Consider the following 15,933-nt stretch of genomic DNA (forward strand, 5'->3'; position numbering starts at 1 on the left):
CATTACATCTTAACTAAAACCATAAACACTACTGAAATCACTGCAGAAACACTTGGCTGGCCCTGCAAGATCCAGTTTAGGGCTGCCAAAACCTATGATACCATACTACTGCAGCCTGACAGGCCAAGACAGATCTGCAGAGTCAGGTATCACTGTGCACATCCTCTGACACATCCCCTGCACTGCATGCATGCTTACCTGTTATCTAGTGTCATACAGCTCTTCTGCCCCCATAAAATGGAGCTGCCTGCTGAAACACACCTTCAGACCTGATTTTGGAAAAGGCAGTCCCAAGGAACAGAAAAGAATTACACCTCTTGCGAAAAAACAAAAATGCAGTTCTGTTTTTTCAGACAACCTCACTTCTGCCTTGGCACAATTCCCCCAACATACAATATAATTAAAAAGAAATGAAATGTTATATTATATGTTTAAAACTCAGCTGTTAAATTACGGTCTTAGATTAATACAGAAACTCAAGGAATTCAGTGAGGCTAAATTTCAACTCAGATATTCGTATCTGCAGATCTGTCCCTGAGGGTGTAAAACCCTGATCAGGCATTTTTAAGTATGCATACTGCATCCAAAAGCTTTCATAGAAATGCACATGATTAAAAGTGTTTACACTGAAGCTCGGAGCGTGCCTTTCTTCCACGGGGTTTAGATGGAGTTGTTGGAAGCACTGAGCACTTGTTTATCCCATCGACAAAGTGCTCCCTCCCCTCCATCCTCTCAGCTAGTCACAGAAGGCAGAAAAGAGGCAGAAGCAAGAAGATGTGGAACACTGCCACTTCCCATTCTGCACCACAAAGACTGCCCAATAACCTTGTTCTCTCTGCAAAATGCAGTGCATCTGACACAAACCAAAAACGAAACAATCACTGAAATATCAACAAGCTGCAGACATCTTTTCCTCTTAACTCGGCTGCTCAGGAAGACTGCTTGAGTAGCAGCATGGCATCACAAAACAGTTCAGTGAATGCAGAGATAACACAGGCTAACTTCTTTAAGAAACGTGCTTAGCCAAGCTCTATCTCAGATGTGCCACAGAACTGATGATTTGTAAATGGCCCTTCCTAAAAACCTGCTATTGCATGATATTTTAAAGATTTACTTTTCAACTACTCTCACTTTAAAACACCAGTCTCTACCTTTTAAGGAACTGTATTACATTTTCTTACAGGAAATTGAGTATCCAAGTCCTGTGAAAATGTTGAATGCAAAGGGAAAATGTGAAGCACATTACAGCAGCAGCTGTTGAGACTGTTTTGCTCTTTTGTAAGGAAAATCCTGGCTTCTTTGTTTAGAATACTAGGCAGGAATAGAGCTACAGATGTGGCCACTGTCTATTTTTAATCCTAGAAGGTACTGAGGCACTATTTAAAAAAAAAAAAAAAAGAGCAAATGAGAATAGAATAGAAGAGAACATTCACCTAGATGGAACTTGTTCTGAGGAATGAGAAATGGAGGAACAAGGCACACTTGTTACATACATCTCATGCTGTAACCTCTTCCCTACACTTGTCTTTTCCCAGGGTACCTCTCAGTATTTTGCCAAATCCACACCCATGAGAAAGTTGTTGCAGAGCCTTGATGCTCGAGTAATTAGAGACTTCCTTTTAATTTCCAGGCTGAAGTGATTTATATCTAGGTTATATCCATTTGTTCTTGTCCCGCCATTAGCCACAAGTTTAAAATCATTATTTTTCAATCTATGGTCCATGAAGTCAGGAGGGGTATATAAACTACTTCTAAGAGAATTTTAAAATGTAATGAAGCAAAACAGACCTAATAGAATGTAATTTACTCTAACAATGCTACAGGGTATGCAGTACCATCTCTGGAAAAAGTTTAGGAATCCACAAATCAAATAAAATTGAAATCCAACGGCTTAAGCTGTTCTTTTGCCTTCCTCTTGTTTATTAAACCTCTGATATGATTTCAGATAGAAGACATGGACCTTTTCTCAACATTTCTCTTTCTACACTAAGGACACCAACTTTTCCTAGTTTTTCCTTGCAAGAAATGTCTCCGTTCTCCTAACTGTCCTGCTCAGCCTTGTTGCAGCTATTGACCTTTCCAACAGAACTGGACATGTTTTACCGGAATCCCACACTGCAGTCCCTCACTAGCACTGCCCTAAGTCAACTGGAAACAGTTCATGAAATAAATCCCAGGATCAGATATACCCTCTGTGCTACGCTGGAACCTCACTGTCATCCTTTGGTGAGCTGATACACTCGGGTTCTCTCTTCACTCATTTTTATTTGCCCTCAGCTGCATGGCCTGTCCTTCTGCACTACCGAGTCCATGCCACTGCTGTCTCCTCTCTCCTGAAGGTCTATGTGTTGTTCCAACCTGTCCTTGTACAGAACCATGCAGACATATGCTGGACAACTGGTGATGTATCAGCTTGGGAATTTGTGCTGGTACACCAGCTGGTGACGCCACACCAACAGATACCAAATGTCTGATATGAATGGAATTAGTTAGAAAAAGGGCATAAAGTCTTTTTCAATAGTCCAGGTTATGCAGTATCTACAGCAAAACTCCTAGATGCCTAATGTAAAACTATATTTTTCTTGTCTAATGACCATGAACTGCAATTTCAAGATTTTTCTTTACTAATGTTCTAATTTTCCTTCATCAGTAATAGGAAGGCTAAATAGAAAGACACAGCAACCAAGTAGTAATTAACTTTCTTTAGAGGAACATAAAGCTACAAGGATGACTAATTTTATTGTCACGGAAAGTCTAATACTTCTCTCATGGAATTATTCTTAAAACTCTGAATTAACTGTTTGGGAAGCTACACTGAATGTGTCTGAAGTAAAGCCTCAGCACGCAGCAGTCTTATAATGTGATACTCAGAGACTGTTAATCAAGCTTTAGATACCTGGGAAAAATCTGGTTTTGAAGTACAGAGTTTATATCAGAAAGAAGGTTCATTAATGATTTTTGGGCTCATATGTCACATTTTCCCACTCTCTAGGTCAAACACTTTCGTGGCTCACTCCCACACCATTTTGAATAACTTTTTGCTCCTGCCAAAGCTTACAAGAATCTTTCTTTTTCAGGGAGGACTTACCAAGCAGCTGCACTTAATGCAAATTTTTCATCTACATTTTTTTGTTATAAATTTAAATAATGAAAATCAGAAATGAATACTATGGCACTGAGCTGCAGTTACAAACTGATTTAAATTAAAGTAATAAATTCCATGCTACCTTCAGTTCCCTGCACAAAATTAATTCTGGAGATCCTCATTTTGAGATTTTGCTACGTATTGGCTAAGTCTATGTGGATGAATTAAGCGGTGCGAGGGAATATTCCCAGGCATCAAAACTCAAGTGTCCATGGTATTACATTGTAAAGAATTGTCCCCAGCATGTGCCAAGCAATGATTTTTATGTGTTCCAGCTAACTCTTCCCAAAAACTGTTAGGACACTCCAAGAATGGTTCCCAAGAGGCAGTTTCAGGTGGGCGACCTAGTTTTATTAGGTAAAAATACAAAATAGATGGCCACTGGCCATTGCACCAGCTGAGGCTGCACCAGGGGCTGGCACTGGACATGCTTAATTTGCCTGTGTGGGCACAGCCATGGTGTGCGTCTGCTGGATTCCAGCAAGCTGAGGAGATACCCACATACAGAGCACTCGGAGCTTCACTTGGAAGGCTGTTAATCTCCACGAGTCCAAAAGGATCACATGCAGATGCTTCAAGCTCACATGCTGTCATCTGGGCTGTTGGAAAACAACCTCTCCAGGCCTCCTCTTGCTTACATCAAGAGACTGTGTGTTATAAAGGAGTTTGAGACGTGTTGGCTTTACTGCAGGCAGGCCAGCATCCTGTTCCTGCAGAGGCAGAGCGGAGGGTGGGCAGCAGGAGAACACACAGCTCTGGCTCTCCTCCCTTCTCCACTGAAATCTTCCCTGATGTTATGAGGCCTTGCTCTATCTTATTCATGATGCTGTGGCACAAAGTTTGTCATGACGAAGTATTGTAAGACCATGGCTGAACACAGACAAGGACAGCAATCCAAGGCACATCACTCACATGAAATTACTGACCTTATTCAGTGAACTTCTATAGGAAATGACATGACTTTTGACTTGCAACAGGAAGCAAAAAAAATTCCCATGGTTTCACAAACAGCAGCTCCTAAACATCTCAACTCAGAATGTCCATATTTGACCTTGTAAGCACAGCACATCTTATCTTTCTTCCCTATAAACTCTTCCTTTCTGAAAGGTAACTAGAAAAATAAGGAGAGGAATGTGTGACACCTCATCAACTGTCTGCAATAATTTATTTTAAACCGTTTATTCTGTAGCTCTCTCCCTCTGATGCAGTCTCAATTACTTGATTGAATAATATTCTCTGAAATAGCACATGATGTGCTTGTGTCAAAGAGGCTCTCCACAGAGGCCATCAGCTACCTTTTAAAATCAATGAAATTCATGAATTTGCATCTGGCTTCTCAAGGAGAAAATAAAGGAACCTTTTCCCCCAGTACGTATGACCTTCTCATTTTAAGGCCAGCTTATTTCAAGTTTTCTGTACCTCTGAATGCCAGTGTGAAAATGGATAATATCTTTCTTAGAGGAGATAGATCTTAGTCTATTATATTCCCCTTCTTAAGGATTCCAGCCATAATTCTCTCTTAGTAATTGGGATTTGCACACTGTTCCACACAGTAATGCATATTCTAGCTATCCACTCTGTCATGCTGCCACTGCATTTTTAACAATGCTGATAGCAACTGATATTATCAAATTCTTCAGGCTTTTTGGGCTCTCTGCTCATGCACGTATTTTTTTCATTTCACATTTCTGAGCAAAAATGCTTTTATTTTTCCCTTTGTGATGCTTTGCTGCTGTGACCCTGCCACTCCTTGCAGCTGGATCTTGTTAGTTTTCGAATACTGAGACCACACTGCCTGATCACGCCACAGATTTTCTATCCTGATATGTTTGCTGTCTTTATGTTTGCAAGATCAAAGCTGATGCTGCTTACACAACAGTGCTGGAAAGGTTCACTTTTGAAAAGGTAAAAGAACTTTAGTGTTTGAAAGTCTACCCTTGTTTTATACTATGTCTCCTGCTACTGATAATACATGTATCTCCTCATTCTTGCTTCATTTTCTGTATAGCAATTTTCTTCATTAAACTTCTAGAACGAATTACAGAAAAAACTAAGCAGCAGCCTTATTCCATACCAGTGAAGCCCCTTCTGCTGCAAGCAAGGAGAGCTGGGCCAACACCAGTTGCTTCTAAAAACTTCATTCCCATTTCTTTTTCCCCAACAGTATCTAAGCTCTCAGCTCACCTGATTTCAAGAAGTAAAATTCTCCTTTTTTAAATTCTCCTCTGGTTTCTTTCTCTTCTCTTATGCATCTTTTTTTTTCTTTTTTTTTTTCTTTTTCTTCCGATGAAATGGAATTTGTCCTCAAATTGCCTGGATAACTTCACACATTTCCTTTTATATCTTACTGTTCTGTTATCTTATTGTTTCTCAGGCAGTGGACCACAACCCCCAGGATGTTCATAAAAGGCACTTTGGGACAGTTAAAAGATGCTGAAATTTTTATTACACTCTAAAACAAAACATATCTCTCCTCCATTCCCAAAACGCCGTTATCTCTCAAAATCAAGCTTTGCTATCAAATTCTCAAATCACTCATACAAATAAATGATATACACTTCTTAGATGATACATTTTACCCATGTTCTCTATAGGATTAAGACTGATGTGGATGTGTGATTTTGAGTGTGATGACCAATTTCAGCCCAATTTGACGGATGGTAGAAGTCTCCAAGATGCACAACTTCTGCACATTCTGTGAAAAAACTGGTACTGGGGGGAAGTGAAGAGGATCCCAAATTTCCACTAGCAGAAAGACAGGGAGAGTTTAAGAAAGCCAAGTGGCAGCTCGAGGACTTCAAATCAACCCACAAATATCTTTCAGCCAGCTGTAGGACATACTGTGTCCTTGCCAGCTATACAGGTAAAGAGCCTCTGAGAAATCTGAGAGCTCAACTACAAAAATAGAACTGATATTCTCAGAGGAAGGGGATGATGGGATGTAGGAGAAAACTGGTGATGCTGTGAATATAGGGTATTTGGGGAAAGAAATAACTGTTAGGGATGCAGAGAAGAAACTGAGCCAGAACATTTTTCCCTCAGTTCCACTGTTCACAGAACGCACTTTTACCTCTGTTTTTATAGCCAAAGCATGGAACTCATAAAATGTTTCTGCAGAATGGAACTGAGCAGGCTGCACAGCCACACCACAGTTTTCAAATCCAACAACTTTCCAATCCAACCGTCAGTTTTTCACCTTTCCAAATGACACAAAGAATTGTCCAGCTCACCTCAGAACAGGAGTAATGCCCAGGCCAATACAGGAATGCCCAAGCCTAACAAGAAGGTTACCTCTGGAGCTGAACAGATGGAAGATCTTAATGGCAGCATGAATTCCCTCTGAGAGAAAAAAGACTACACACCAGGCCCACCTGAACTGCAGATGTCCTTATAGGCTTGATGAAACTGTCCATTTGTTGGCAAGCCAAGCACCACAGCTGATTCCCTGCTCCATGCCTGCTCACACAGCTCCAGCACCCTATTTTCCCACGATGTGGGATATCTTCACTATCATCAAACCCATCAGTATTCTGCCAGAATTTTCTGCCAAAGTTCTGGCACCCATGGCTGCTCATGATCTCTAAGTAACCTCAGTCAGCTCACCTGGTGGGTCAGCATAAATGCTGAAGCTCAGTTCAAAGCCTGCTGATGTTCCTGGGCTTGCTTTCCTCTCTCAGTCTTCACGTGCATCCCTCTTTTTACAGAAGAAGAGCCCCATGGAAACAGAGGTGGGCAGATATGGTGGTTAAGGACCACTGGTCTGACATAAGAGTATTAAATTAATGCTAAGAAGTACTCAGTACTGTGCCTCACGAGGTACTTTGCTTCTGCTAAGTTAAACCACATCTCTTAGAAAGAGGCGCTCAATACTATCTAAAGACTTAACTGGTAAAAAAAAAACCAACACCCTGTAAAGATAACTCACAAATGAAGCTTAAGTTACAAAGCCACATGCCTCATGGCTAATGCAAACGTTCTGAACTTCAGATTCCAAACACAGCGTTTGTCAAATTAAGGAACAATGTACTACTTGAGATCTCCTCCTGTGGGTCCTCATACACCGTAATCTGTCAATTTTTAATCTTTTTTTTGAATAGCAAGAACACTCATCCCTTCAGCTCTTCTTTCATTTACTTAAATCTATCTTGAAATCTTTCTGACTCTATACATGAAAGGGAATGATGTTGGAAGCAGACAGAGTGTGCTTGGGCAACACGGTGGGTGACAGAAAACCTTTTTTTTTTTTGCACTCACATTCAGGTATCAAATTGGATCTCATGAGTGCAGCAATGCAGTGAGAGCTCTACTCAGATGCTCATCTACCACAGCCCCCAGTCCCTCCTCTAAATAACTGTTTTTCATAATATGGTCTTCTATAAGTAGGATGCTCCCCATATTTTAAAGAAGTTTTATGCTGCATTTGGTATTTTAAAATATGGGTTGTTCAAGCAAGCCCAGTTCATTGTGATATCTGAACGTCTAGCTACACTTGCTATTATTTATTAAACAACTATGTGCCATCTGAAAACTTCAGCAACAGTTAATACACATTTCTGTTCTAACAAATTGATAAGGATACTTAAGAATTCTGGGCTGCAAACAACACAATTGTCTGACTGCCCGAGGCACCCTGCCTATGTCCTGGCATGAGGCTGGATTCTTCCAGCCTTCCACAATTCACCCCTATACCAACATCCAAAAGACGGCATTAACAAAGGCTCTGAGTGCTTCAAGGTCAAGACTTTTAAGACTCTTACATAAGTCTCCTTGTCCTGCAGACTTCTTTCAAGTAGAAAGGCAAACAATCAGCACAGCTGCCATGAAGAACTTCACCTTTTCATTCTGAACAAGACTGTTTTAAATGGACTTGTAATTGTGGCATGCAACCTCTCTCCTATGTCTGCTTTGGCTCCTAAGAACTGAAAATTGGGTAATATGAAATCACTTTCAAAAGGAGTTCCTGGGAAAATCTGGGAAATGTGGAAAGCCTGATATCCACACCATGCAAGTTAGTAACAACTATGAAGGACAACAGATTATGTCAAAGCAAGCAAGGCAGAACCAAGGCAGCTATTTTAAGTCAGGTTTTGCAAAATTAGAGTTCTGTGAAGATGCCAAAACACTCACATTGTGGAAATGTGGCTAACAAAGTCCACTTGGGTTTTGATAAATCTGTCATTCACAGGTCTTAAAAAAATGAAACTCCCAGAGGATAAAAATGAATGTCCTTGTAAGGAGAAATAATTAGAAACAGATGGTAGGAGAATACTGTCAATTTTCAGAGTGGAGAGAGGTCAATGGTGGAGTCCTGCAGGGATCCATGCTGGAACCTGGGAGCTGTTCACTCATTTATAAATGAGCTGGAAAGCAGGGTAAACAGCGAGGTGACAAAGTTTGCTGCTGATAACCATTCAGGTGAGCTAAGATAGAGGCTGACTATGAAGAAAGACTTTTCAATATTGAGTGACTAGGCAATAAAAAGACAAATTAAATTCAGTGTAGATAAATAAATATGAGATCATTTCTTCAAGGGGAAAATACCTAACTTCACAAAATGATGTGCTCCAAGGTGACTATTACCACTTCAGGAATGAGATCTTGGGGTTATAATAGGCAGTTCTATGAAAACATCAGCCCACTGCTCACTTGCAGTGCAAAAGCAAGAATTAGGAATTACTAGGAGAGGGCCAGAGAATGAAAGAGAGAATATTATTATGGCATTGAATAAATGGATGTTTTTTTCTGTCTTGAATGCTGCATGTAGTTCTGGTTCCACCACCTTCAAAAAAGGTGGACAAAGCAGGCTGGAAATGGCACAGGCAAGGGCAGCAATCATGAACAAAGGAATGGTACAACCCAAAGACTAATCAACTAAAGATTCTGCAGGTCTCATAAACAGGTAACTGAGGGAAGACAACAACAGTCTAATTAGGAAAGGCGCTGGGAAAGTGCTTGGGGACCCACTGTTCACTGCCTCTTTCAATACATGAGCCAAGGAGTTAGATGAGTTCAAAAAATGATTAGATGATAAATCATAAGAAAGAAATTCCACCAAGAGCTTTGAAATGCTAAGGTTTTGGCTCAGGAAATCCCTGAACTCAGGTACTGGAGGAAGGTAGAGCACCGTGAGGAAAAATTAGTTTCTTATGCCCTTGCACGTTTGTAGCACTTATAGTTGTCTAACTGTGAGAGAAGACATTGGACTAGGCAGGCCAGTGGTTTGCCTTGGGACACGTGCTCTAAGTTGCTTTGTTCAATCTTAGACTTAGGTATCCACTGAAAAACGTACACATTGCTATTATCCTATTCATCCATGGAACATTTATATACCTTTCTTTTGTTTTGCCTGCTTTTACCTTTTCTGTAACTTACAACTTTATAGCAAAGAAAAAAGTAATGAAAAATGTCTAATAAAAAAAATCACAGGAGAACTGAAGCGCTTGTTTAACTTCCATAGGAAAGAATCTTAATAAATGTCTTTATTTGTGAGTTTCCTTGCAAGCTTTAGATGCCAGGTATTAAAAAGCAATAATACTTCATCTCTAACACCTTCACTAAGTGCCTTTGTTCACACAGCTGCTCAAATTAGGTAAGCATACATACAAGAATGTATGATTCTGAAATGTCAGAAGGGGAGGCTAGAGAATCAGAGAATCGTGGGGGCTGGAAGGAACCTCTACAGATAATGGAGTCCAACTCCCCTGCCAAAGCCCTACACCAGGTTGCACAGGTAGGCATCGAGTTGGCTCTTGAACATCTCCATAGAAGGAGACTCCATAACCTCTCTGGGCAGCCTGTTCCAGTGCTCCGTCACCCCCACTATGAAGAAGTTCTTACACATTTGTGCAGAACTTCCTGTGCTTCAGTTTCCCCTTGTCCTATTGCCACACAGCACTGAAAAGAGTCTGGCCTCATCACTTTGCCTGCCACATCTTAGATATTTATAGACATTGATCTGTCTGAGTCTTCTTTTCCCCATGCTGAACAGACCCAGGCCACTCAGCCTTTCCCATAAGAGAGGTGCTCCAGGCCTTTATCATCTTTGTGGCCCTCCGCCGGACTCTCTGTGCTCTATTCCTTCATCCCCCAGCTTGCATTCATAGTGGGGGTTGCCAAAACCCAGGTGCAAGACCTTGCACTTGGTTTTGTTGAACCTCATGAACCTCACCTACGCCTGTCTAGGTCTTTGTGGATGGCATCCCATCCCCTGGGCATGCTGACTGCACCCACACTTGGTGTTACCTGCAAACTTGCTGAGGATGCACTAGATCCAACTCTCAATGTTACTGATGAAGATAATAAAGTGCATCCGTCCCAGTACTGACCTCTGAGGGAAATCACTGTCACTGATCTCCATCCAGACACTGAGCCACTGACCACTACTCTCTGGGTACAATCTTGCAACCAGTTTCTCATCCATCAAACAGATGATGTATTGTGTACCCTGACAGCATTAAGCACATAGAGCAAAATAAAACAATACAAGCAATGGTAAAAGCATTAAGGAGTCTAATGTATGTTGTCCTCACATACACATAGGAAATTCCTTTTATTCTTGGATTTTTCTGCTTAATCATGTATAGATATGATAAAATGAAGACAAGGATTCAGAATGCACGTGCCCAAGACACTGTGCATCTTTTCCTTAATTAAAAAACCACCTCTTCAAAACAAGAGCTATATCATGCTGACGATTCACAATGACTCACACAGTTGCAAATGTGATCAAAATGTTTCTTTTAAAGAAATATGATCCTAAGCTATTATTTGTAACCCTAAATGAAGCATGAGCCCATGTTGAAAAAGAACTTATAGGGAGACTTAAATTTCATGAAGTATTACTACATGATCTAACAATATTAATACTACTAAGGTACAAAATAGCAAGCAAAATCAAAGCCACTCCCATCCACTTGTTTATGTTACTACTTCAGGTTCAGTTTTGTTTCTGTGCAATGCATATGCCATACACATGTAATTGACATTACTATATCGTTACCTGTGAAATAAGCATCTAAAGCTTGCTTTGCTACTTACTTACATTCCCAAAACAGTAAAACAATAACAAAAGCCAATCAGATAGCTTACAGGAAAGCTATCAGAACTCATTAAAATTCCCTTGTGCTGCACATTTTGTTCCATGTCATACCCATGTCTTAACTGCATAGCTTTCTTCTCCAAAGGAAGCGCCCAAACCAATGCAGATTTTCTCTCCTTTCGAGGAAACTTCTTTGGTGTAACACAGAACAGTCAGGCCAATGCTAAATTGAATTACAACATTCAGCAAACAACAAAATAATTCTCTATGAATAGCCACTATCATTACAGTTCTTCCAAGGCATTCCCATACGAACCGGGAATGATGGCCAATAATCACGTGGCTTTAAAGGCATTCCCCTAATATTTAAATTTTGGATTTCAGTAGTCTGAAAAATGATTCTGCTACTGATCTAAAAGTCCTTTTATTGACTTTTAATGCCAACAGCACATCTACCAGCTTCAGAGACTATGAGGCAAAACTATGTCGTTTTGCCTGAAAACATATCTTCAATGTCCCATCTGAATACATGCATCATGGTGTACCCTGGATGGACTTCACGCCAGCTACATGCAGTGGTTTCTAAACATTGTTATTCACCTGTGCAGAAATACAGTAAATAAATCAGATTAATTTTTATCTACTCTATACTAGCTTCTAGTGGCATAGAACAGTAGAACCCTGTAAGTAAAATACAGTTATCCCTAATGTCAGTAAGTATAAGATAGCTGGAAATTGTGCTGTCCTACTGCATACAGTACACAAACAGAAGAGGCTGAGGATGCACCAAACCAGTATATATTCATGCTATCTTTTACAGGTGGAGCAGTAGCTGAAAGCAAAAGTCCTTAACAGTGCAGAGGAGACATTCAGTGGTGCAAAGATGGAACACTTTGCTCTGCCTGCAGCCAACTGACATGACTACGTACAATTAACAACACTGTACTGGGATGAGTGTTACTGAACAGACAAAGTAGCCACCAACATCACATAGGATTCCCAATGCAGAGAAGATGAACCCAATCTCAATCTCACTGGCAGGGAGAGAAAATTTACTGATCTCAAGTGTCTGCGGATCATTCCCCAGGTGACAAGAAACTGCACAGAAACTCAAATAACAAGAAGAGCATAAAATACATAGAACACACATAGAAACAGAGAGAGATGGATAAAGCTGTCTCACACAAACCAGAAATTTCCACTAAGCCTCGTGAACTAGGTGGCAAGAAGCTGTTCAGGAAACGACTCAGAACAATTATTGCTCAGAAAATGAAACGAATATAGGTCAGTTTGGGGGACTGAAAAGTGAGTGTGAGCCCACTCGGGAGACATTTTGCTCTGCCTTCCTAACAGCAACCCCTGAACTTCTCCTTTTCAGGAATCTATCAGGAAGACAAGCAGAAGGGATACTTTGACTTTACACTTTTTTCTCCCCCAAATTAATCAAGAATTTATATTTCCTATCTCACTGAAACCGATTTTATTGCTATCCCAACTCCAGAGACCATTCCATCCTCCCTCTCTGCCTTCCCGCTGCACACAAACTGCCACATCCCCACCAACTCAGAATGAAAGCAATGCTGAAGATGCGAGAAGGGATGTCCTGGTGTTCCCCCTCCTTTTTATCATGCGCTTTCCTTAGGGAGACTCTGGATGTGACGGGGAAAGTCAAACGAAGTCAGGCGACTAGCAAAGGAGATGAGATTTCCGCACACTGGATGTACAGAGAGACGCAAGCCTCGTAAATGGGGGGGGGGGGCAGGATCCAACCCCAACCTCAGGCACGCGGACTCCAATTCCAGCCTCACCCCGAGCTCTCGCTCCGTCCCGAGCCCGGCGTTAACCCCACCGCGCTCAGCCGCCCCCACCCGCCGCTGCCACGTCCATTTTCTCCCGACCTCAGCAGCAGACCAAGAGCCGGAGCACGGGGCCGGCAGCGCTGCGGACAGGCCGGGGCCGAGGGGCCGCCCGGGGCCACGGGGCAGGGCCGGGGTCAGAGCCGCCCGCCCGCCCTTCCAGCCCGGATCCACCGCCCCGCCGCGAGTCCCGGGCCGCGACGGGCGGCGCGGAGCCCCCGGGCCGGGGCCGCTGCCCCACTCACCCGAGGTCAGCTGCATCCAGGCACAGATCTTGTAGACGGTGGCCGTGTTGCAGAAGAAGAAGAGGATGAAGCAGACGATGCAGGCGATGATGAGCATCATCGAGAGCCCGATGAAGAAGGAGGCGGCTTTGAACGCTCCCGAGGGCAGGCTGGAGAAGTCCGTGAAGCTGCCCCGGCAGGTGAGTTCCCGGCTGAAGCCGTTGCCGATGCAGTAGTGGAAGAGCCCGAAGTAGCCCGCCTGCGGCGTGTCCACGCCGTCTCCGATCCAGTAGGGCTGGATGAAGCACACCACGTTGACGATGGCAAAGCAGATGGTGAAGATGGCCCAGAGCACGCCGATGGCCCGCGAGTTCCGCACGTAGTTGGTGTGGTAGATCTTGGCCGCCTCCTGAGCCGGGAGCATCCCCGCTGCTGCCGCTCCCGCCGAGCCCGCTCCCGTCGCCGCCGTCCCTGCAGCCGCTCCGGGCATCCTCGCCGAGAAGCTCCCCCCTCCCCTTCCTCCTCCTCCTCCTCCGCCCCGCTCACTCCTCTCGACGCGACGCGCTCCGCCGCTGCGTGCGAGAGCCGAGCAGCCCCTCCACCGGGCTTCCGCGGCGCCGCGCCACCACCGCCACCGCCGCCGGCAGCGCGGCCCGCCGCCTCCTACCGGGGCTCGGGGCTCGGCGCCGCCGGCCGCCGCGCACCGCCCTCCCCGCAGCCCGCCCTCCCGCCGCCGCCCGCAGCTCCTCGGCGCGCCGGGCGCCAACGGCCGAGCGCCGCGGGGCCGCCGGAGCCCCTCCGCCCTGCGCAACCGCGGCTCCTGGGGCGGGAGGACGGCCGGCGGGGGATGCTCGGCGGCGGCTGCCGGCTCGGGGGACGGGCCGCCTGGGCGGGGAGCTGCTCACGCCGCGAGTCCCGGGGGGACGCGTTCAGACAACACCTTGAAGTTTAAAACCTCCGCGGCGCTGCTCGCTCGGCTGCGGCGGGGTGAGCGGGGGCACGGGTGGGCTCGGCTCGTGCCTAAATCAGCCCCCAGCCAGGCTGAGGTGCGGTCAGCCCCACGAGAACATCGAGGGTTGCTTCCCGCCGCACGAGGAGCCCCTCGCAGCGCACGCGGACCAGAAGTGCCCTAAAGCAGCGGCGGTGCGGGGTTGCCGCTCCTGGGGCCATCGGCGAGGAGCCGGAGTTGACGCCGCGCCGAAAAGCCGCTCAGCCGCTCGAGCGACTTGGGCCTGGCACGCTGCGCCCTGAACGTTTTGGCATGCAGCAGTAATTAGCATATATTAATGAGCAATTAGCATCTGGTAATAATCATTCATACTCCAGTGACACTTGGATTCGCAGTCCCCGACCTATGCATTGAGCTCGAGTTAATAATAATAATTGATGGTGCATATATAGAGCTCTTTGAAGATTGCTCTCCTCGGGAGGCGCCGCAGCCGGAGCGCCGGGGACGCAGGGAGCGGCGGAGCGGGGCTGTGCGGGTCCGGAGCCGGCAGAGGGCTGCACGCAATTAAATATTAGTGCCGATCGGTCCTCGAAGTGTGGGAATTGTTCCCCTCGCCCGGTACAGTTTTGCTGCTCCTTCAGACAAAGTTTGACTTTTCAGTCAGTTGGCAGAAAAAAAATGGGCAAGTTGAATAGAGTATGGGCTGCGTCTGATCGTTCCCCCTCTCAGTGCTTGTCCTCTTTTCTGCAGGCCGAGGTTAGCTGGGCCCCAGGACGCAGCGGAGGGCACCTTGTATCTCAGTGCTGTAAGGAGCCATCAGGAGGTGGAGAGGATTAGAGCCAGGCCTGAGGTTGTCCATGGAAAGCTGCGTGGAATAGAAGGATGTGGGGAAGTTAGCTGACAGCTGGCTGAACATGAGCCAGCAGTGTGCCCAGGTGGCCAAGAAGGCCAATGGCATTCTGGCTTGTATCAAAAATAGTGTCAGCAGGGTCAGGGAGGTGAAAAATTCTTCTCAGGAGAGTCGTAAGGCACTGGCACACACTGCCCAGCGAGGTGGTGGAGTCAGCATCCCTCGAGGTATTCAAGAAAAAGGTAGATGTGGCACTTAAGGACTTGGGAATGGGTTGATAGTTGGGCTAGAAAATCTTAGTGGTCTTTTCCAACTTTCATGATTCTATGATTAGGACAAACAGTTCAGGAATAGAGGTCAGAGAAGGCTGAGCAAGGAGTTCTAGGAGCTCCAAAAGAAAGGAGGTTATGAGGGGGTGTGAATGGAGTGAAAGGGCTGGGGATGGTTGGCTTGTGTGTGCACTCAAAGGTGAAACCTATAATCAGCACGGAGGAACGAAGAGATATGGAGCTGGGAAGGAACCAGGAGAGGAGAAGTAGAAGTGCTCTGCAGAATAAATGGATGAAGGGAAGTGGGGAGGAGGAAATACTGAGACTGGAAGAGAAGTTGGAGAAATAGAGTCAGATGAGAGTATCGAGACAAATATGGGAGCCTGTCTGGTCAGGAAGCAGGGAGAGAAGATAGGACTGTGCTGACACGCTGAGTGTTAGGGTGAGAAAGGAGGTAAGATTATGTGCACCCAGGCAGTGGCCGTTCTTTGTGTCCTAGGACATCAGGTGTCCTTCTCTGCTCTCTAGCACCAAAAAATGATACCTGCTGGTCGTTCAGTTTAGTGCATCTGAATGGTAACATGGTACCAGGTGCTATTCTG

At 44.8% G+C, this 15,933-nt stretch overlaps 1 protein-coding gene across 1 annotated transcript in view; it reads right to left on the reverse strand.

Annotated features, from left to right (window-relative positions):
* Positions 1-13,753, reverse strand: part of LHFPL3 (LHFPL tetraspan subfamily member 3) — a gene marked incomplete at both ends in the record, with an annotated part of 241,270 nt that extends 227,517 nt beyond the window's left edge. The window contains one exon of the mRNA XM_079533711.1: positions 13,285-13,753. Within this exon, the coding sequence (XP_079389837.1) occupies positions 13,285-13,753 (469 nt within the window). The remainder of the gene's footprint in view (positions 1-13,284) is intronic.
* Between the last annotated feature and the right edge of the window lie 2,180 nt (positions 13,754-15,933).

This window comes from Tetrao urogallus (assembly GCF_951394365.1).
Source record: "Tetrao urogallus genome assembly, chromosome: 1".
Classification (NCBI taxonomy): Eukaryota; Metazoa; Chordata; class Aves; order Galliformes; family Phasianidae; genus Tetrao; species Tetrao urogallus.